This window comes from Colias philodice, chromosome 9 (assembly GCF_061535455.1).
Source record: "Colias philodice isolate Cphi_HAF_F1 chromosome 9, ilColPhil1 Martin Lab GWU primary, whole genome shotgun sequence".
In the NCBI taxonomy this organism is placed as follows: Eukaryota; Metazoa; Arthropoda; class Insecta; order Lepidoptera; family Pieridae; genus Colias; species Colias philodice.
Genome location: NC_143094.1, coordinates 1631980 through 1656353, shown reverse-complemented (window position 1 = coordinate 1656353; position 24374 = coordinate 1631980). Strand labels below are relative to the sequence as shown.

At 34.7% G+C, this 24374-nt stretch overlaps 3 protein-coding genes across 3 annotated transcripts in view; 2 read left to right on the top strand and 1 right to left on the bottom strand.

Annotated features, from left to right (window-relative positions):
- Positions 1-6449: 6449 nt before the first annotated feature.
- Positions 6450-8129, top strand: LOC149485614 (uncharacterized). The gene has a single exon (XM_089698863.1). It carries the CDS (start codon positions 6574-6576, stop codon positions 7513-7515), a length of 942 nt encoding a protein of 313 aa, XP_089554989.1. The 5' UTR covers positions 6450-6573; the 3' UTR covers positions 7516-8129.
- Positions 8130-11752: 3623 nt separating this feature from the next.
- LOC149485613 (THAP domain-containing protein 6-like) lies at positions 11753-13539 on the top strand. Its single transcript, XM_089698872.1, has 3 exons — positions 11753-12110; positions 12528-12693; positions 13179-13539. The coding sequence occupies exons 1-3, from the start codon at positions 12040-12042 to the stop codon at positions 13188-13190; spliced, it is 249 nt and encodes an 82-aa protein (XP_089554998.1). The 5' UTR covers positions 11753-12039; the 3' UTR covers positions 13191-13539.
- An 891-nt stretch (positions 13540-14430) lies between these two features.
- Git (ARF GTPase-activating protein GIT1) overlaps positions 14431-24374 on the bottom strand; it is a 109881-nt gene continuing 99937 nt past the window's right edge. Inside the window, exon 14 of the mRNA XM_089698874.1 lies at positions 14431-19848. The gene's annotated coding sequence lies outside the window, so the exon portion shown is untranslated. The remainder of the gene's footprint in view (positions 19849-24374) is intronic.

The window sequence follows — 24374 nt, the reverse complement described above, 5'->3', positions numbered from 1 at the left end:
TGTAAATTATGTTCTAATTTATAAGTGTGACTGTGGCAATAAATAATCAAAGTTACTACCTACGTGTTTCAATCTCAATGATCAATCTCATAATGGGAATACAAACCCCATATTGGTGACCCCGACGAACGACGCCATATGTAAAATGAAAGAAGATTGAATTGATTATTGAGTGACTATTATGTGGTACAGTTGTTTATCACATAAAGACGAATTGAACGACTCAACGAATTAAGAATTTATGTGCCATTGCAGTTTCTCAGAACGTTGAACACAGTCTTAACACAGTTATACAATCGAGAAAGTACGAGAAAGTAATCGGTTAGTTAATCAACCGAAGTGAATTGAAAACTTTAATAGTGTCCAGTGGATACAGTGCACAGTGTTAGTTATTGTAAATGTAAAGTGATATCATCGAAAAATTTGCACTAGAGCTGTGCAGAGTGATTCAGTATTCACTCTGTTTTAATTACAAGCAGAGCAACCACAGGGAGTAACTTTGTTGGACGATTATTAGTAATATAATATATAATTTTATAACTACATATTTCATATTATGGTTACTGTCATGTTCTAAGCATTAAGTACCTTTTATATTCATTATTAGTAAACAATTTGTTAAATATGTACAATTTTTAAATATAAGTTCATAAATTGTATCTTTTAAAATAATACTTTATTGTTCAATTGTTAATTGTAAATTTTTTAAATATGTTTACAAACTAAACTTTAAACTTACTAATTTAATATTTCTTCTTTAAACTTAAAGAATAATGTTTATTGTAATTCAATCTTTTGTAAATTTCATTTATTAGTTATGTAAGAATTTTAATGTTAATTATTGAAAGATTTATCTTTATAGCGTTATAAGATTTATTGTTGTTCACTGTATATTTTTATATTAATTATGTCTAGTAAGGATAATGTAAATATGAGTGAACCTGGATCTGGTGGTGAAATAGAAGCACCAAATTCCCAAATCTTAATTAATAAAGTATCAATTCGTGTCCCTCCCTTTTGGCCTGACCGTCCAGCGCTATGGTTTGCCACGCTGGAAGCACAATTTCACTTGAATGGTATAACTCAGGAATTAACTAAATATTATTATGCTATTAGCCAACTGGACCCAAAGTCAGCCGCAGAGGTTGAAGATATTATAATTACTCCTCCAAAAGATAAACCTTACTCGACTATTAAAAATGTTTTAACATCTAGATTCTCAGAATCATATGAGGAAAAGGTGCGTCGCTTACTGGAAAAGGAAGATATTGGGGACAGAAAACCTTCCTCATTTTTAAGACACCTCAAGAGTTTGGCAGGAACAGCTTTTCCAGAGCCCCTACTCAAAACCATCTGGATGAGTAGGTTACCGCCTCACATCCAAGGTATTCTTACCGCACAAAACTTGCAATGTCCAGAAGATCTTGGTGAGCTAGCCGATAAATTGCAAGAAATAAGTTGCAAACCAACGCAGATAAATGCAGTTAGCAGGAATAATACAGATAACGATATGAGAGAAGAAATTAAAGTATTAACGCAACAGGTTGCTGAACTAACTCGCATAGTTGGCAGTTTGTCAACTAGCCGTGGCCGAGTAAATCAAAGAGAGTCTAACCAGACAAGACGACATAGTCGCTCACACTCTCGCAGCCGCAACCTATGTTGGTATCACAACCGTTTCAAAACCAAGGCAACTAAATGTATCAAACCTTGTTCTTGGGTGCCCTCATCTCAGGAAAACTCCAACAGCGGTCAGTAGAGGCGACTACTGATTGCTCAGCACCCAGTCGCCGTCTCTTCGTTACGGATCGATATTCAGGCCGTCGATTTTTAATTGACACTGGATCTGATCTCTCGTGCATACCTAGATGTAGCGTCAGTATATATAGCAATAAACAGCCACTTCAATATGATGTTATTGCAGCAAATGGTTCCAAAATCAACACATTTGGTTTTCTACAACTGAAATTGAATCTAGGACTGAGACGGGATTATATATGGAATTTTATTATAGCAGATGTTGGAACTCCAATTATTGGATCTGACTTCCTGGCACATTATTCCCTTCTACCAGACTGTGCTCATGGAAGACTGCGCGATGACGCAACGGGTTTGATAACGAAAACTGATATTTCTTCACTTGATCAACCCAGTATAAAATTCATCCAGTCACCAGAATCACCTTTCAAGCACATTTTAACTGATTTTCCAAACATAACACGACCACCTGGACCTCCCAAGCAACCTAAACACTCAACGGTGCATTTCATCACTACTACTGATGGACCACCGATTTCTTCACGGTCACGTCGTCTCGCTCCACAAAAACTGCGGGCAGCACAGAGGGAGTTCGAGGAGATGGTAAGAGTTGGAACAGCAAGACCTTCTAGTAGCTCCTGGTCCTCTCCTTTGCATCTCGTTCCTAAAAAAGACGACACCTATCGCCCTTGTGGAGATAACCGAACGTTAAATGCGCGCACTATTCCAGACCGCTATCCAGTTCGTCACATTGGAGATTTTTGTCAAAATCTTTCTGGATGTACCCTATTTAGCACTTTAGATTTAGTAAAAGCCTATCAGCAGATACCTGTTAATCCTGACGACATTTGCAAAACAGCTATAATCACACCTTTCGGACTCTACGAATTCCCTTACATGACCTTCGGGTTGCGCAATGCTGGACAGACTTTCCAACGGTTCATTGACGAAGTGGTTCGAGGATTCGATTTCTGTTTTGCCTACGTTGATGACATTCTTGTCTACTCCAAAGACCACCAACAACATGCCGAACACCTCAGGCTCTTGTTTAGTCGACTAAATGAGTATGGAGTAGTCATCAACCCAGCAAAATGCATATTTGGTGCACCTGAGGTAACCTTTTTGGGATACCGCATTAACGCTGAGGGTACCTACCCTCCAAAAGACCGTATAAGTGCGCTTATGGATTTCCCTCTCCCAAAAACAGTACAAGGTGTGCGAAGATTTCTTGGCATGGTCAATTATTACCGCAGATTTTTACCAAACGCTGCCAAGTACCAAGCCGCTCTAATCGACGCAGTTGCTGAAACGAATAGCAAAGGCTCCAAACCTTTTCCGTGGACACCTGAATTGAAGGAATGTTTTGCAGACTGCAAAAGAAGTCTGTCCCACGTTTCATCACTATCACATCCAAATGCCAGTGCTTCAATAGGTCTGTTTACAGATGCATCTAGTATGCATGTAGGTGCCTGCTTACAACAACAAGTTGATAACGATTGGCAGCCTCTTGCGTTTTTCAGCAAAAAGCTTACTTCTAAACAAGCAGAATGGCCAGCTTATTATAGAGAGCTGTTGGCTATTTACGAAAGCGTACAACATTTTCGATACATTTTAGAGGTTCAGCATGCAACTATTTACACAGATCACAAGCCTCTCGTTTATGCTTTTGCTCAGCGTCGAGATAAATTGCCTCCTACGCAATTAAACCAACTCACTTTTATCAGTCAGTTCACTACTGATATAAGGTATATAAAAGGCGCAGATAATGTAGTCGCAGACGCCATGTCTCGAATAGAGACTATTTCCTTAGAGGATGATTACCAAACATTAGCTGCTTCGCAAGAAGGTGATGAGGAGTTGAAGAAATTGATGACATCCTCCTCCTTAAAGCTAAATAAGATCATAATCCCTGGAACTAATATTACTGTATTATGCGACACATCAACAGGTCGTCCTCGACCGTATCTTACTTTACCGTTCAGAAAACCTACTTTCGATCGGTTACATAATCTCAGCCATCCGGGTATCAAAGCTACCACACGTCTTGTAGCAGAGCGCTATGTATGGCCGCACATTAATAGGGATTGCCGCAAATGGGCTCAAACCTGTTTAGAATGCCAGCGATCTAAGGTGACGAGACATATTCACTCACCCTTGGTACCTTTTAAAAATCCGTCGGGCAGATTCCGCAGTATCCGTATCGATATAATCGGACCCCTATCATATTCAAATGGATTTAACTATTGTCTGACGGCAGTTGACAGATATACACGGTGGCCAGAAGCCTGGCCTATGTCATCCATCACAGCCGAGGAAGTAGCAGACACACTTGTCACTGGTTGGATCTCACGTTTCGGAGTACCATGTACTGTCACAACGGACCAGGGACGACAGTTTGAATCCGCATTATTTCGTCGACTGATGAACGTATGCGGGGCGAAGCGTGTGCGTACAACCAGTTACCACCCATGTGCTAATGGCATGGTGGAAAGAATGCATAGACAACTAAAGAGTGCGCTTATGTGCCATGCTCAAACATGGAGTAAGGCATTACCGGTGGTACTCCTAGGCATGAGGTCCGCGCTCAAAGAGGACCTAAATGTTTCTTCCGCAGAACTAGTTTATGGCGAACCTCTCCGTTTACCGGGGGAACTTGTTATACAAGCAGAAGAACGCAGAAGCCCTAATGACGTAGCAGATTTCGTATCCGATTTAAGAAGTCGGATGGAGATTTTACGGCCAATACCCGCATCCAATCACGCACATAAACAATCTTTCATTTTCAAAGACTTGTCAGAAGCTACTCACGTAATGCTTCGAGACGATACAGTGAGACGTCCTTTGCAGGCCCCGTACACAGGACCTTATAAAATAATTAAGAGGAGGGATAAAACCCTGACTTTAGATATCAATTGGAAACACACCACAGTCAGCGTAGACCGGATCAAACCTGCGCATATAGACTCGGAGGGAACACCTTTTTCAACAGTCCCACGTCCCAACAATAGTAACACTAACCATATAGCCCTTTCACCCACCCCAATTACACTAAATTGTGAAACCCAATCTCCCAGTGCACCTGTCACCACCAGATCTGGGAGACGAGTCAGATTTAGGAATATGTTAGACTTATAAAAATTTATGTGTACATATTTTTTTTTTTCTTTTGTGTTTTTGTTCATACATATATTATTTTGTAATGTTTTTTATATGTATACCCATATTTTCTTCGTAGGGGGGTGGTGTGGCGTTTCTAATTTATATAATTTCCATTATGGCAACATTATCTATGTTGTCAATGATGTTTGCAGAGTTCAAAAAGAACGGTTAGTTTTCACTATTGTTCTGTCACTACTGTTTTCACATTGTATTAATTGTTCCACTATAATCGTTTGGCTCTGTAAATTATGTTCTAATTTATAAGTGTGACTGTGGCAATAAATAATCAAAGTTACTACCTACGTGTTTCAATCTCAATGATCAATCTCATAATGGGAATACAAACCCCATAATATTATGCATATAGACACGTAATAAGTCAATTTTTAGTGTTTGTCGTTGTACTCATAAGTGAATATTTACCTCCAAATATCTCGGTAATGTGACGCTTTAGGGTACTAAGTTATGAGACATTTTTTGTTCGTCTATGTGTCCTCTATCCATAAATACCACTTTAATCGTGCGCCGCGATTTAAAAAAAAATCAAAATGGCGGCGGGTCGATATGCCAGAAAGTTTCAATGCCCTTTAGAACACCATTTTCAAGATTGTTATATGAAACAACACACGACATCGGTATTGCACTCACATGTAGAAGATTGTTCGTTTTTACATTGAAATTTATACTTTTTTAACTTACCTCATATTTTTTTGTTTTACGTAACTATTTCAGCTTTCCAAAAAGTAAAATAAAAAGAAATATATGTGCCCATCAAGGGTAAAATTACTGAGGATTACGACCCAGAAAAAAATACCTTTTGAAAAATAAACTTTGTAAAGTTAGCTGAAATTTGTGCAAGGCTGCTTTAAACAGTTTTTCTTTGATGATTTTGGCTTGAAATTGACCCGTCGAAGCAACGCGTTTAAAAAGAAGATCTGAGTAGCTTACAATTTGGTAAACAGCATCTGATGCAAAACACAACTTTCCTCTATTTACAAAGGATGTTAATGCTATATATCGGTTCATATCCAAGCTTTGTAGCCAAAAGTTATTTAAAACTATCATTCTATACTAATTAAAATTGTATGTACCTATAAAGTATGACCATTAATATTATAATATAAATACTGCTAAAAATGTATGTCGTTATTATTTATAGACCATGTTTTTTAGTTTTTTCTATTTTCAAAAATCCTGAATTTACAAACCAGCGTGGTCACTCCACAGAAAGAGACAAAAAACATGACTGACGTCATTCAAGGTCATATTTTCTTGTTACAAGTTAATGGTCATAGTCCAATCTCCAGTGTAGTAGAGTGGTAGTAGATATAAGCTTCTTGCCCTGAGGAAACGATATTTACGGTAACACTCTTCATAAATAATTTATAAGGCTGTGGTACAGTCATATATAGTCTATAGCTATTCTATATTTTTAGATTGTCAACTTGTCAATTAGCTATCTGTGAGATTGTTCCTATATAAGTTACTCTATGTTGTTGGTCGTCTATTGCTATATTACTTGCTCTGTGGTCTATTGGTGTTATTTATGTTTTTTACCACATTTTATTTAATTTTGACCTTTTTAATTTAATTCCTTTAATTTCGTTTAAACTCAAACTATGATTCTTTGGATATCTCTCTCAGTGAACAATCAATATGGGTGACCTGAGTGCCTCTGATTGTTCCTGGAAGAAAATGGTCTTATCGAAGTCCGAAAATAAATGGAGTTCTATGATAAAATCTGAATCAATAAGAACAGTTGAACAGACGATGAACACTAATAGTTTCTCTTTAAACGACGATGCGTGTAATTTTCCTACTGTAAAAGTAGAGAGAGATGAGGATACTTCAATGGAAAACTATGAATTTAGCATTGAAGGAGATGCCTCTGTTAGTGCTGAAGATGATCCCTTGATGACCGATAATTCGGACATGAACACTAACAGTTTCTCTTTAAACGACGATGCGTGTAATTTTCCTACTGTAAAAGTAGAGAGAGATGAAGATGATCCCTTGATGATCGATAATTCGGACATTACTACTCTACTATTCTACATTACTGCTACTGAAGCCAAGTCGGTGGGAGTCGGTAGACGAATTTCAGGCCCTAAAAATGAGACTCCTGAAGAGCGTACAGCTCGTCTAGCCAGGAAGGCGGCATATACTGCTCGTAGACGTGCAAATGAAACTCCAGAGCAACGGGCTGTGCGTCTCAAACGCAAGTCAGAACATAGAGCTAAGCGCCTAGCAACAGAGTCGAGTGACCAGAGAGCTAAGAGAATGGCAAGAGAGTCTGCTAATGCTCTCCGCCGACTTGCTAGTGAGACAACTGAGCAAAGAGAAGCTAGACTAGTTAGAGTGTCTGCTTATGCTGCCCGCCGACTTGCTAGTGAGACAACTGAGCAAAGAGAAGCTAGACTAGCTAGACAGTCTGCTTATGCTGCCCGCCGACGTGCTAGTGAGACAACTGAGCAAAGAGAAGCTAGACTAGCTGCTGATGCTGCTCGGAGACAAGCCATGAAGAAAGCTACAGCTGCTATTAAAAATAATATATCCAATCTTTCTGATTCTGTTTATGAAGGATCTAACCAGAGTTAATATTATTACACAAGAACTCAATCCATTTAATCTTATATATAAAAATGAATCGCAAAATGTGTTGGTAAGTGCATAACTCGAGAACGGCTGAACCGATTTCGATAATTTTTTTTTTATTATATTCCTTGAAGTACGAGGATGATTTTTATGTAGAGAAAACGTAAACATGTACCACGGGCGAAGCCGGGGCGGACTGCTAGTAATAGCATAAAATTATTTTTTATACATACATGGATTTGATTTATATATAAAATTTTTGTGGACTTAGAGAGTTGGTCATAGGCCATAGGGCATAATATATACGCATTCTGTTTAACCATGATATATATTATTGATATTATGGACTATTTATAAGCAGAAGAATATTTTTGTGTAATTCGTTAATTTTATATTTACAAGGCTGCCAACCGCTAAGCAATAATACCACTATTTTTATCCACAATACATTTTTATAACCAATCTTAAATATAAATAAATGCAATAAATATATGTATAATTAAATTTAAATTTTTATACATAATAAATAAAAAATGTAAATAGTATTTTTTATTTTGTATATAATATACACAAAGCACATGCCTTATGCTTGGTAATAAAAGTTTGAAATTTTTGAATGACTTTTTTATTTATATTTATAGCAAAAGGTTACTAGGGGTCAGGGTGTACCCTTGGGGGCGCTAAAGAAACATCTATTTTTTATGGTTTTATTGGCAAGAATAGCCTAAAATAAACCCTTTTTATTCTTTGTATTTTTTCTCTAAGGTTGATAGTTTTCGAGATAATCGAGTTATAATATACTCATTTACAATGGGATCTGGACTTAGTCGAAATTTTGAAATTTTTTTTTTGTCTATATAATACCTATTTTTTATAGTTTTATCGGCAAGAATAGCCTAAAATAAAACCTTTTTATTCTTTGTATTTTTTCTCTAATGTTGATAGTTTTCGAGATAATCGAGTTTTAATATACTCATTTACAATGGAATCTGAACTTAGACGATATTTTGAAATTTTTTTTTAGTCAGCATAACACCTATTTTTATGGTTTTATTGGCAAGTATAGCCTAAAATAAACCCTTTTTATTCTTTGTATTTTTTCTCTTAGGTTGATAGTTTTCGAGATAATCGAGTTTTAATATACTCATTTACAATGGAATCTGAACTTAGACGATATTTTGAAATTTTTTTTTAGTCAGTATAACACCTATTTTTTATGGTTTTATTGGCAAGTATAGCCTAAAATAAACCCTTTTTATTCTTTGTATTTTTTCTCTTAGGTTGATAGTTTTCGAGATAATCGAGTTTTAATATACTCATTTACAATGGGATCTGAACTTAGACGAAATTTTGAAATTTTTTTTTAGTCTATATAATACCTATTTTTTATGGTTTTATCGGCAAGAATAGCCTAAAATAAACCCGTTTTATTCTTTGTATTTTTTCTCTTAGGTTGATAGTTTTCGAGATAATCGAGTTTTAATATACTCATTTACAATGGAATCTGAACTTAGACGATATTTTGAAATTTTTTTTTTAGTCTATATAATACCTATTTTTTATGGTTTTATTGGCAAGAATAGCCTCAAATAAACCCTTTTTATTCTTTGTGTTTTTTCTCTAAGGTTGATAGTTTTCGAAATAATCAAGCGAGTGTTTTCTGGCACTACGCCGGCTGCTGCCGCAGCACGCTCGCTGCGCTCGCTCGGCTCGTGCGGGTCTTACAGAGTTCTAACCTAACCTAGCAACCAGCTTTCTGCCCTGAGTCGGGGTGGGTAGATTTGGGTAGGTAAAGGGAGCCGTCGGTCGCGGTTGCTTTTCGGCAACGTGGTTTTCAGCGACGTGGGCAGTCGGGACTGCATCTGCAGTTTTCACTGCGAATCCCGCGACGACCTACGCCCGGATACACCCGGTGAATGTCCCGCAACAGTCTGCGAAAGCGAGCGGCGTCACTTGGCAGGCTTTTCAATATATTTTGCCGGTACATAAATTCGCCCATATACCATTTTAAGCGCGCTACGCTGCGGCATGTACGGCAATGACGTTTTAATTCAAGCCACTGGCGCTCTATTGTGTTTATATGCACCTTTACCCGCACCATGGTCGGGTCGTCCAGAATCTCAGGTACTTGCTGACCAAGCGCTGTATTTACTGGTATATCCACAGTGCCGTTGACAAATTCGACACTGTGGTTTACCCTGTAGTGGCCACCCATGCCCAACCTTCGCTCCACACCCAAATAACTCCGGTGACAATCCGACATAATGTGTGTTCCAGGGCGCACATTTGCCCCTATTATAGGCTGCAGAGTCTCCATGCTCTTGTCCGGTACCAACTCGACGTGGACTTTCTTAGTCAGACGACTCACGCAACCAAAAGTCCATACTTGATGCTGCAGAAGCCGACCACGGTGGTACTTCCTCGTGTAGAGGTGGGATTCATCTACCTCTACAACATCTTCAGGACCACCGATCAGATCTCGGTCATGGGCCTCTGCAGTATCGCAGACCTCCCTCAAAAAATGATATATCTGGATGGCTGATTTTTTTGACACCCCTACGTCTTTTGCCGCCTGCGTCAATTTGTCTCGACGCAGGAAGTGGAGAATCAGTCCAATTACTGGCAAAAAGGGTATATTAACTCTTTCAAAGAATGTATTTTTCAGAGGACTTATAATTTTATTGCATCCCTGACGCCTGCATCGCCAACGAAAACCCATTTTGTAACTTTCCTTCGCCTCCCTATTCATGGGTCTGCTACAAATTGGACAGCGAGGAACGCGCTGTGGTAATAGATACCACGCTTTGGCAGCTTCAACAGCGCGTTCCTCGCTGTTTATTTTGCCGGCGACATTCCATAAAGAAAAATTATTGATTAAAAGTAGGGACCTATACTGGTTGTCCATACTTTAAAATCAACAATAACAACTCAACAACAATAACAACTCAACAACAATAACAACTCAACAACAATAATAAGAATAACAACCAACAAGAACAATGACAAACCAACAAAAACAATAACAAACCAACAAAAACAATAACAAATCAACAAAAACAATAACAAATCAACAAGAACAAATAACAATAACGACAACAGAGACGAATTATTTTTAGAGAAATTAGCAAAATTTCCGAAAGCAAGTTTTTTTAAATGTTTTTACATACTTTCTTATATCGAAATTGAGTGTTTACCGTAAGGAGAGCCGCGTCCATACAAACAGCACTTAGAAGAAATTCGCATTTTTTGAAATTTTGTATAATAATGAAGATTTATTAGCTGGTTGTGCTTGATAAACTAAAATTAAACACTTTTTAGTCTTTGCATTATTTCTCTACGTAGTATAGTTTCCCTGTAAATTGAGACTGAAAATCTGAATAAAAAATGTTCTACAGTAAGTTTCTCGAAAACTATCAACCTTAGAGAAAAAATACAAAGAATAAAAAGGGTTTATTTTAGGCTATTCTTGCCGATAAAACTATAAAAAATAGGTATTATATAGACAAAAAAAAAATTTCAAAATTTCGTCTAAGTCCAGATCCTATTGTAAATGAGTATATTATAACTCGATTATCTCGAAAACTATGAACATCAGAGAAAAAATACAAAGAATAAAAAGGTTTTATTTTAGGCTATACTTGCCAATAAAACCATAAAAAATAGGTGTTATACTGACTAAAAAAAATTTCAAAATTTCGACTAAGTCCAGATCCCCTTGTAAATGAGTATAAATTATAACTCGATTATCTCGAAAACTATCAACATTAGAGAAAAAATACAAAGAATAAAAAGGTTTTATTTTCGGCTATTCTTGCCAATAAAACCATAAAAAATAGGTGTTATACTGACTAAAAAAAAATTTCAAAATTTCGTCTAAGTCTAAGTTTTAAGTCTTTTTTCCATAGCGCCCCCAAGGCTACACCCCAACCGTTACTAGGACTGAAACCTAAAATTAGTTCCGGTTGATGTTCCGACCGTCCCTCCATACATTTTTGATTACCTCTAAACACTTAACACAGACACTATTTCTTTAAAACTAATCATTTTATCACTTCTCTATAATGAAATGTGTGCGCGTTCGACCTTTTTAATCAATAATTTACAATATTTACTTAGAAAAACAACAGTAAAATACCGGAAAAATTTGACACTTCTACAGTAGTGTGCGTGACTTTTGCCAAGCGAAACACGACATAAAGCACGACATCTAGCGCATAGACTATATACTTATTACCGTAGACAGAGAAACCAATAGACAAATTGATATCTTATGTCGCATTCACACAAGAAAAAGAGCAACTTATGCCGGTGTTGTGTAAAGAAATGAGAGAGAACGATAAAATTTTTTGTTTCACCCAGCGTGCCACTTTTTTCAAGAAAAGAAACCTACTTTGCTAAACAAAGTTTGACAGCTAACTATCGTCTTCCCTAAAAATATAGTTTTTACATGTTATAAGTTAGAAGTAATTCATTGTGTTTGGTTTTGCATAATTTAAACTTACCGTTAATACCTTATAAAATAATACCATGGTGCGGTGTAGTGTTAAAGGGTGTAAAAGTGATAGTGGAACGAAAATGCCTGGATTGTCTTTTCACTCGTAAGTATACAACTCTTTATCAGTTAAAAGGCCTTCATGATACTTTAGCGTGTTAATATATTGTGTATCACGTGCTGTTGACTTGAATACATTGTTTAAAAACCACAAAAATAACAATTATAAATTTTAACCTAAAAAATTTTGTGTTGCCAACTTTTCTACAAATTGTTACCCACTATTATGGGAAATCTTAATATATATAAATCTCGTGTCACAATGTTTGTCCTCAATAGGACTCCTAAACCACTTAACCGATTATAATAAATTCGCACACCATGTGCAGTTCGATCCAACTTGAGAGATAGGATAGTTAAAAACATGTAGGTACCACGGGCGAAGCCGGGGCGGACCGCTAGTATATATATTCTGCAGTGTGTATTTAATTAAATATCTGAAATATTCAATGGCTTTTTCCAGTTTTCCTGGACCGGATAATTTACGAAAAATTTGGATTGTAGCTACAGGACGAACAGCTTGGAAACCAAAACCGTCATCAAAAATTTGCAGCAACCATTTTGAGAAAAAAATGTTGATCCAAAAGAAAAAACTTACAATGCTATATCCTTATGCTGTACCTATTCTGGTAAATATTTAGTGGCATATTAATCTTATCAATTAAAGTCTCAACTTTTATATTACGTTTTATGTTTTTAAAATTTAATCACCTGTAGAAAAACATTATTTTGTGCATTTTATTACTTTTATAGACATTTTATTATTATATTATTTTATTATATATATATATTATTTTACATTTATAGACAAATGTTAACTAACGAAATTTTTTTGAACTTCCGTCCTTATTGCACATTAAAAAAAATGTTTAAATAATTGTCGGTAAAATATTTCACTTTTTGGAGCCCTTCATATAAATATACTTAACAAGATCGCGCCATAAAAGTTTAAAAAATGTTAATACTTTGTTTATAATATTCTTTTCAAGTTAAGTAACTTGAACAAAAAACTAGAAATTTCTAGTGTTTTGTTAACTTGAAAAAAATTTTTCTTAGAAATTTCTAGTTTTTTGTTAACTTTTTGTTAAGTACATATAACACGCATTGATTATAGGAAGATGCATAAGGCCACCCAGTAAGGACTTGTACCCAGTAACGATTGCGACATCGCGCACACCTGCGGTTCCAGAAAGTATTACGGCAATCACCACCACCGCAACGCTGCCCCGCCGAAGTCAATGGACGCTCTTGGTTCCAACATTGAACCGGAGGGACGTAGTTAATTAAGTTAGAGATAATTTAAATGTAATTTTTTTATTACAATAAATTATTATTAAGTAAATTTCGTTTTTTTTGCGCCTTCGCGGGTTGGTCAATATAATTAAAGTGTGTATCTGTTAATTTACGAAAATAAACATTATTTTATTTATTTTATTTTATAAAAAATAATAAACAATCGAGTTTTCATCTGCATTATCATTACATACACATTTTCATATGGGATTATGATAATGATATATGTACATATTATATAATACATAGGTATGTGTAAATACATAATATGTATTACCCATCTAAAAGTAATATGTTTATTATATACTAGCTGCGCTCCGCGGTTTCACCCGCGTGTCTCCACTCCTGTTGGTCTTAGTGTTACGGTACAATATAGCCTTCCTCGATCAATGGGCTATCTAACACTGAAAGAATTTTTCAAATCGGAATCAAAGTAGTTCCTGCGAATATCCCTTCCCTACTCACCTTCACCCCGTCCCGTACTACGCCTCCTCATTGAATTATACAGTATACCTACTATTTTCTGTAAATTGACACTTTTAAAAATTCGTTATATCTTTTGAATGGAATATCGCGGACTTTCTTGTAGATATTGATCCATTCTATAATACCGTAGAACATTTTTTTGTTCTATCTTCAATAGATTCCGCAGCGCACGCGATGACAGAATTTTTATTAAGGATACATTATTGCATTTTTGGTAAGGATCTCTAATTTTTTTGAAAATGCAATATAGCCTATGTTGCTCAGTGAAGATGCAGCTTTCTAATGGTGAAAGAATTTTTGAAATCGGTCCAGTAGTTTATGCGTGAAAACCATACATACATACATAATTACAAACCTTTCCTCTTTATAATATTAAGTATAGAAATGTAAGTATGTATCTACATAATATCATTATGTGGATATCTCATTATTATCCACTTATGTGAATAATGATATTGAGAGATTTGTATCTTACAAATTGTGGGGTAAATTTTCCCTCATACGGTAACCCTAAATATTGTGACGTAATCTTTTCTATCCCTTTCTGCGACACGCATTGCCGGTGTCTATTGGATTCTCCGTCTACGCTTATTACAGATCTAGCGCGTCAATGTCTAAACGAAAGGCGATGTTTAGACATTGACGCGCTAGATGTCGTGCATTCGCGTTCGTTATCTTATGCATAATGAGCATAATTCTAATAAATCAAAGTTCTGTGTAAAAATTGAGTAATTTCATTTCCAATCGTTCAAAGAAAATAACAATAAAATAAAATAAAACTAATGACCTTAGAAACTATGTTTTTTTTTTATTTATTACTCATTATTGTTCGTCCGTCGTAGGTCTGTAAACTGTATTGTACACTGAAGGTAAATGGTACTGTAGGTACTTTAGTTCGGCGTCGTCGCTCGTCGGCTTGATATAAAATTACATTCTTGATTTCATTGACACGCGCTATGATTTGCGCGCGGAATTTCTTGTGTTGTGAATTTATTTTTGTATGCTATGCATTTTAATTGATTCAAATTGCAATGTTTCTCTAGTATGCATTTGAGACTATATTGTAAATTGTAATAATTGATCGTGGGTATAGTAATTAATTATTCTAATAACGCAATTAGTAATATATGTATTTTCGGTGGGATTCAAAACAAAAAATTGGCCCGTGATTTTTATGAAATTTCACCACATTGCAAATCACATCAATCATAGTTCATACACATGTATGACGAAAGTGATTAGTATTGTGGCTAACATTGACTCATCAGTTCATCACTGAAACCAGTGATAAATCAGTACCTATATCATATTGTGTTTGAATATTTTTAAACAATGATATAAGTACACAATTATTATAAATCGGTAAACTATCAAAGTAATCACAAACTTGCAAACATTGGTAAAATGTCCAGTAGTTTATGAGCCTATTCATTACAATCAAACAAACAAACAAAGTTTTCCTCTTTATAATATTAGTGTAGACAAACACTATGAATACGATCACGAATGCAAATTCGGGGATTTTCTAATTATTGCTAAATAATAATTGAATTCGTTTTGAAATACTCTATAATTTTTAGTGTATAAATAGACATTTATAATGTGGTGCTCATTTTTTTTGTACTGCTAACGCTATTGTAGGTACCTATTTTCGTTGTTTTATTTCAAGTGAACACGGCCATACAATTTTGTCACGAGCCGCCTATGATTGTAGGTACTTTTGTTAGGCTCCTTCGTCGTCCGCGTCGCGTCGGCTCGAAAGTTCTTGATTTCATTGTCACGCGCTATGATTTGCGCGCGGATTTTCTTGTGTTGTGAATTTATTTTTGTATTATTATTATTTTTTATTTTTTTTTTTATTTTATTGATTCAAATAAAATATTTCACTAGTATGCATTTGAGACTATATTGTATTATGTATAATTTATCGTAGGTATAGTTATTCTTATAACGCAGTTATATTTTCGGTGGGACAATTTGACCCGTGATTTTTCTGAAATATCACCACGTTGCAAATCACATCAATCATACACACGTATGACGAAAGTATAGTGGCTATAATTGACTCATCAGTTCATCACTGAAACCAGTGATAAATCAGTATATCATATTTTATTGTGTTTGAATATTTTTTAAACAACGATATATACAAATTACAATATTATTATAAATCGGTAAACTACCAAAGTACTTCCGAATTTTCAGACAGACAAACAAGTAGTTTGAACACGCAGTTTTCTTATACTAGTAGCAAAAATCAAAACCATAATATTATGTTTACCTACTATATTTTACTAAAAGTCGAGTGCGTCGAAATCGTAAATAATAATATGTTTTTCACCTTCCTGGTTATTTTCCCATAGTAAATAGTGTTTTAGGTTTGTTGTTGTAGGTAGGAATAATAATAATTATTCTTACATGTTGGTTATGAAATGTATATTGAAATAATTTACTTTTACAAATCATTAGTGATATAAGTTTTGAGTGAAAATGCTTGGATCAGCATAATATTATATGGTACTTCAAATACATGTTTTGATAAAAAAAACAATAGTGTAATAAAATAAAACTGCGTTTTATTGTAATCAATGTTGACAATTTTAAATTCCAAAATTATTGATCAATAAAATAGTTTACACCAACAAATACCTATAACTTTTATTTTTATAACAATCGTTCATAATATAAACCGTAGCAGGTGGCGTTTTGAAGTTCTGTCTACTCATACAGAAAAATGGAAAACTTGTTTTTTTTGTAAACAATTTATTACCTACTCATGTTGTTTGGCAACTCGAAGCGTGGTCGTCCGTCGTAGGTACTTTTGTTCGGCGTCGCGTCGTCGTCCGCGTCGGCTTGATATAAAACATTCTTGATTTCATTGACACGCGCTATGATTTGCGCGCGGAATTTCTTGTGTTGTGAATTTATTTTTGTATGCTATGCATTTTAATTGAATCAAATTGCAATATTTCTCTAGTATGCATTTGAGACTATATTGTAATAATTGATCGTGGGTAGGTATAGTAATTAATTATTCTAATAACGCAATTATATTTTCGGTGGGATTCAAAACAAAAAATTGGCCCGTGATTTTTATGAAATTTCACCACATTGCAAATAATATATTATACAATTACAATTACAATTATTATAAATCGGTAAACTATCAAAGTAATTACAAACTTGCAAAATATGCTTTTCCGAATTTTCAGACAGACACACAATTTTATTAGTTTGTTTTAGCAAAGTAGGTACCTATACCTATACGCTTACGTCGCGCGTCGCGTCGTCGAAAACGGTGCGCCCAGAAACAAACATACCTAATTCAGTTACAATCCTTTTTTTGTTCCGTAATTTATTGTATTTATTCTAATACGATTTTTTTTATTCGTCGGCCAGTTCTACTAGGTATAAAAAGATAAAATTGAAATATAATTATTGTAGCGACAGCCATATTATGTTACTATGTTTTCGTAAATATGTTTTTCACCTTCCTGGTTATTTTCACATAATCTTATCTTATATATAAAAATGAATCGCAAAATGTGTTGGTAAGCGCATAACTCGAGAACGGCTGAACCGATTTCGATAATTCTTTTTGTATTATATTCCTTGAAGTACGAGGATGGTTTTTATGTAGAGAAAACGTAAATATTATGTACCACGGGCGAAGCCGGGGCGGACCGCTAGTATATATATATAAAAATGAATCGCAAAATGTGTTGGTAAGCGCATAACTCGAGAACGGCTGAACCGATTTCGATAATTCTTTTTTTATTATATTCCTTGAAGTACGAGGATGGTTCTTATGTAGAGAAAACGTAAACATGTACCACGGGCGAAGCCGGGGCGGACCGCTAGTCTAATATAAAAATGAATCGCAAAATGTGTTGGTAAGCGCATAACTCGAGAACGGCTGAACCGATTTCGATAATTCTTTTTTTATTATATCCCTTGAAGTACGAGGATGGTTCTTATAGCTAGAGAGCTAGTTAGTTTAGTTTTAGTGCAGTGGCAGTGTAAATGTTGTTGTTGAGGTTATGTAAATTTAACACTTTAGTTAACTACCAAGATATAAAGAAATGAGGATAGGACACAATAACTATTGGTTGAGGTATTTATAAACTCATAATATACTTTAAAAAAAATCACGTTTTAATAAATTTCTAGAATTAAATTAGAACAGCTGATTCAAAATAGCCTAAAAAATCTTAATAATAATAATTACGCTTCACAGCAAGAAGAAATGTACCATATGTACCCGCACAAAGTCGATATTGTGTTGCCTACCGTTCGACTCAATGGCTAGGGTTGTAACTACCTTTAATAATTATTACCAAACTAATAAACCGAGTGATGCGAAATAACCATAATTCTTTTAGAGTTTGATAAAATGATCAGGCAGGTATTTTCTTTAATCCTCTGAATTCTCGGTTACTAAATTGTATCGTTGAAATTATTCTTAATCGCGTAAATTTAATAAATAATCATATGGAAAACACTTTTCATTTGTTTTTTTACTTTCACGCCCAACTACTATACAATAATTACGTTGTTTCGGTATTTTGACGAGAAAACGCAGGAAACATCCGTTGTATCATTTTAGATAGATTGTATATTTTGTATCTGTAGAATTGAAATCAAAGCTATGTATATGTTGTCTCCATTCTTTTCTTATCGGATTGTTGATCCCAATGCGAATGTGTCACTTAAATTTTATAAAAGACAATTAAGAACATCAAAAATAAAGTGATACGTAAATATTTCACAGTGCAATATATTATGTAATTAATAATAATTATATATTTATGAAAAAATAATTACATCAGATTTAATAATAGCAATTGTTTTGAATGTACATAATATGAATAAATGATTACATCATAATAGTAATAATCACAATTGTTTTATTTCCCATTTGTTGCAACCCTAGCATATTTTCATGTAGCAGCAGAAGTACCTACACTGGCGGCGCGGCGGCATCGTGCGACATCAAAGGCATTCAAACTCAAACTCAAACTCAAACATTTATTTATTCAATTAGACTTCTTATAGAAGCACTTTTGAAACGTCATTACATATTTTAAAATTTACCACCGATTCGGAAAGCAGTATTATAAACTTACCTAGTAGCATTGCCTTACTAGGTAAGTTTATAATGACTCATTTCTTTTATTATATAATTTACGTTTTACTTTTACAGAATCCGATTCAATGGATTATGAAGACGAGTCACACAACGCCATACGATAGTGATGATGAATGAACATTTCAATAAATGCATGCGTGTTTTTTTATGTTGTTTTGTAATTGTTAATTGTTTCTTAAATAAAGAAATAAACTAAATATTTAAATGATGATTTGTTATTTGCAACACAACTTTATATTTGAGATTCTTTACAAATGTATATTTAGTTTTGTATCATCAAATTTATAAATTTTATTCCATAGTTTTCAAAATTAAATGTAAATGACCATAAAAACATTAATAAAGTAAATCATTGATGTAAGGTCAGGGAACGTAATACATATATACATCTGACCATGTAGAAGCTAAGTCTTGTTGACTGCTGAAGTCTGTAAAGTTTTGTTGTCTGCTGAAGTCTGTACGCAATGAAAATGTCTGCCGTTTCGAAAATAAGTTTTTAAGACCCTAATAAATAAAATATATGAATGGCAGATCTGGTCAAATACTTTCAAAATTGTATTTTTTTCAGCACTTTCATAAGTGTCTGCCAGAATGTTATCCGCGTGATAATGGTCTGCCATTGTTATTTTCCGATAGTAATAATAATCTATTTTCAAATATCAAAATGGCAGACGTGGTCAAATGGTTTCAAAGTTCGCCAAAAATTTCCACCTGTCTTACCTAAGCGCGCGCCCCGTCCACCACTCTGGGCTTAGTGACTCCTCATCTCATGTATAGTAGGTATAGGGGAATCAACACACAAAAATCCAGGTCTGGTCAAATACACACAGGTAGCTTTGCGCTAGCTCTCTAGCTTCTTATGGAGAGAAAACGTAAACATGTACCACGGGCGAAGCCGGGGCGGACCGCTAGTAAATAATAAAATAATAAATAGTGTATTAGATTTGTTATTGTATCTTGTATACCTACGAATAATTATTCTTACGTCTTGTTGGGAAATGTTCAAATACCTACCTATTGAAATAATTTACTGTTACAAATCATTAGTGTTATTAGTTTTGAGTGAATAGGCATGGATCAGAAATTCAGAATATGCTACTAACTACTCAAATACATACATGTTTACACAACAAACACCACTGACCTCTATAACTATAAGTTATAGAGGTCAGTGACCGTCAGTGACAAACACTATGGATACCTACGCTCGCGAATGCAAATTCGGTGATTTACTAATTATTGATACCTAGTCATTGAATTCGTTTTGAAATAGCCTGTACTTTGTAATTTTTAGTGTTATAGACATTTATAAAATGTGGTGCTCATTTTTTTGTAATAAATCATCCCGAACGCTATTGTATTTTCGTTGTTTTATTTCAAGTGAACACCTATACAATTTTGTCACGAGCCGCCTCTGGCCTCTGGGTGAAATAAACAAGTCAAATGATTTTTGTTCTAATTGTATTTTGGTAGTAGTTTGTTTAGAATTTACATTACCATTGTTTAATTTTTATTTTGTATTTGCAGTAAAATAAAAAGATGAAAAACTTCATTAGGTATATTGTACGACACCTCACTCTGAATCGCGCTAGCGAAATTTTTTCGTTACAGAGCACATATACAACTTTCGGACAATCTTCATTGAGGCCGGCCGGCAAATCGAGTATGTCGAGAAACTTCACTTATTCGATGGAGGTATTCTACCTTCCTTCCTCCACAGTTGTGGGACCCCGACGTGCATTGAACACGCAGCTTTCTGATACTAGTAGCTAAAATCAAAACCACAGATATGTCTGTGATCAAAACCATAATAATATTTTTACCTATTATTTTACTAAAAGTCGAGTGCATCGAAATCGTAAATATGTTTTTCACCTTCCTGGTTTTTTTTCCATAGTAAATAGTGTTTTTGATTTGTTGTTGTATGAATAATTATTCTTACTTGTTGGTTATGAAATGTATTTTGAAATAATTTACTTTTACAAATCATTAGTGATATTAGTTTTGAGTGAAAATGCTTGGATCAGCATAATATCATATTTGCTACTTCAAATACATGTTTTGATAAAAAAAAAACAATAGTGTAATGTAGGTAATAAAATAAAACTGCGTTTTATTGTAGGTAATCAATTTTGACATTATTTATTTCCCAAAATTACAATAAAATAGTTTACGCCAACAAATATAACTTTTATTTTTATAACAATCCTACTTCCTACTAATGCGAAAGTTCATACATGTTTCAAAAGAAAAACTTTTACTTTTACTATTATTTCAATTTATCCGGTTTAATTAAGACTTAATATTGATACATATGATCATTATAAATACAAATAGGAATTAACAATATAACGAATACGTGGCACAACTAAAATTTTACCGATACCACCCGTGGTCATTCTCCTTTGTGGGTCATTTGTAACAGGATGGCGGTTCTACAGCGAAAAAAGAAAAATGATGGTCAGAACGCTGATACCGGATACCTTAAGATACTGTAATATAAAATATTACTAGATTAGATAAAATATTATAGGTAGTATCTTCACCGTGTGTGACGCGCTTTACATTCACGCCATCTAGAGTTAAATCTTTATCATTTTTGTATACGTCTGTGTGTGTAAACGACCCTGTATGCAATGACAGATGTTAAAACGCATAATTTTACCGAATTGGGTGGATTTTAAGGCAATGATATAACATATTTCAATAAAATATAATATTCAGTAACCGCCATGACTATTCCTAGGTTTGATGACTATTCCAATTACGCAAAAACTCAAATAAACTAGAAATGTAGAATTCAGCGCCATCTAGCGGGATATTGGCTGGGAACAGATCGTTGCAATCACCTTAAGGCGCGGGTCAAACACAAGCGGCGCGGGCGCGCCACCACGCGTAAAACCAAAGAGTTTAATGAATATTAAGGCACGTAAAACGTTTGGGTTTCAGTGTCCCGTTGATTTGACAGCGGTAGTTAAACAAAGATTAATTATAGAGAACTTGCATACTTATCAATATTACAATTTATATGATTTATTTATTTATAATTGACTTTATTCTAAAGAGTACGATAATTTCGAACCAAAAACGCCTAATGTACGATAATTTTACGCCCCTGGTACGATAATCAGCTCACTTCAGGTTGCTAACACTGGGGCGCGGGCGTGCCATAAGCGCACCTCTTGAATCTGTTTTGCACCACGTCCTTATACATTTTGTATGAAATAATTTTGGACAGGCGTCGAGACGGCACGCCACGGTTGTGCCAAGGTTGCGCCAAGGTTGCGCCTTTCCAAAATTATTTCATACAAAATGCCAATAGCGCACCCGATGCATATATATATATGCACCCGATATGTCCCGCGCCTAATACTAATGGCGCAATTTCATTGGTCGTTAAGTCATACGATTTACAGCAAGCAGGGATTCCCGCAGCGCGAGATAACAACCAAATACCAATGAAAGTTACAAGTCAGTATACGTGAACCATCACTGTTGCATGCGATTCAGAAATCTCTCGCACCCCGCATGCGTATCGATAATAAAATTTTAATTATAATTTGTAAATGCAACTTTAAAAACGCCACTGTTAGTACAAATACATGAATATTACATCTTACTATGTAAATAATATCCATAAAATTTACGTCTTTTATGTATTAGTAAGTGCATAACTTGGTGCATAGGGTTGGTGGGCTGAAGAAAATAAATAATACCAAGTTAAATTCATATATATCACCGTTTATTTAAATATAGACATACATAGAAATCTAAATAACAAGATGTAGATGTCGTGGCCATATCGTAGATATGCTCATCGAATCGCTTTTTAAAAAAGAAACAAAAATGGTCGCATTTCGTGAAATGGCATTCCACGTTTGGTCAGATCGACGATCTGGCCAAATGTGGATGACCAAATCGTGAAACGTTGACGATTTAACGATCTGGCCAAACTAAATTGGCCATTTCATGAAATGAGCAAATCTACGATATGGCCATGACATATACAAGTAGCATTTTTATATTGATACTTTACGTGGTATTCTGTTATTATTACTAACTAGTGGTCCGCCCCGGCTTCGCCCGTGGTACATATTTCGCAATAAAAGGTAGCCTATTTCCTTTCTCGGGTATCAAAATATCTCCATACCTTTCATGCAAATTGGTTCAGTAGTTTGATTGAGTAACAGACAGACAGACAGAGTTACTTTCGCATTTATAATATTAGTATGGATAATTGTTATTATTCACTTTTTGTCGCTGTTGTTTGCTAAGATTCCTTAGTTAATTGTTGGCGAAATGCCGAAATAACTAATTTTGGTCCTTAATTCAAATCGATTTCATTTCCATATAAAATATTATCGATTATCGGAAACAATTGATACGATTTCAGTAAAGGCAATCTCTACACGTGTCAACAATCGATATGTCACAGGAATCATCTTAATAGGTGAAATGGACTATAATAATCTATAGATTTTATATAATATTCTGATAATCTGTAGATTTTATATGCAGACTTTTCTTAAAATTAAATCTAATCGCATCGTAAATTTCTAAATAACATTAGTCCATTGAATAAAAAGTTCTAGAGTGCGTGAGTTAGTAACGTAAGATGTTTCTTCGGAAACATGTCGAGAGTCCCTAGGTAATAAACATACTAAAACCCCGGGACACTATAGTCCTTTCCACCTAAGATGATTTCTGTGACGCATCGATTTTTGACACGTGTAGAGATGTCGGTTACTGAAATTGTATCAATTGTTTCCGATAATCGATAATATTATATATGGAAATGAAATCGATTTGAATAAAGTACCAAAATTAGTTTTTTCGGCATTTCGCCAACAATTAACTAAGGAAACTTAGCAAACAACAGCAACAAAAAGTCAACAATAACAATTAGTAATAATAACAGAATACCACGTAAAGTATCAATATAAAAATGCAACTTGTATACAAGGCTGACGCACTCATACAGACGATTGACTCGATTGACAAACGATCACAAGATGGGCGCCGATTATATGATTTTCCAACTCTATGATTTTTCAACGATCCATTTCATGTACACGAATTGTCAGCGGCGGCCTTACGCATTGCGAGGCTCCGGGCGGCAGGCCCTTTGCGAGGCCCTTTGCTCTTTGTGAAATGTATGTGATGCGAAAGTAGGTCTGGTTGTTTGGTTTAGGTATTTGTCATGTTTGAGGAGAAATGATAAAGTTATACAAATGAATAAAATTTGAGTTTTAAAATATTTATATATTTATACATAGAAAGATTTACCAAATTAACAAATACAGAGATGATAAATTTTAAAATTGATATTTGCGGCTTTTCCTAAGGCTAAAATCTTTAATTAAAGCACAATAATCCAACGAA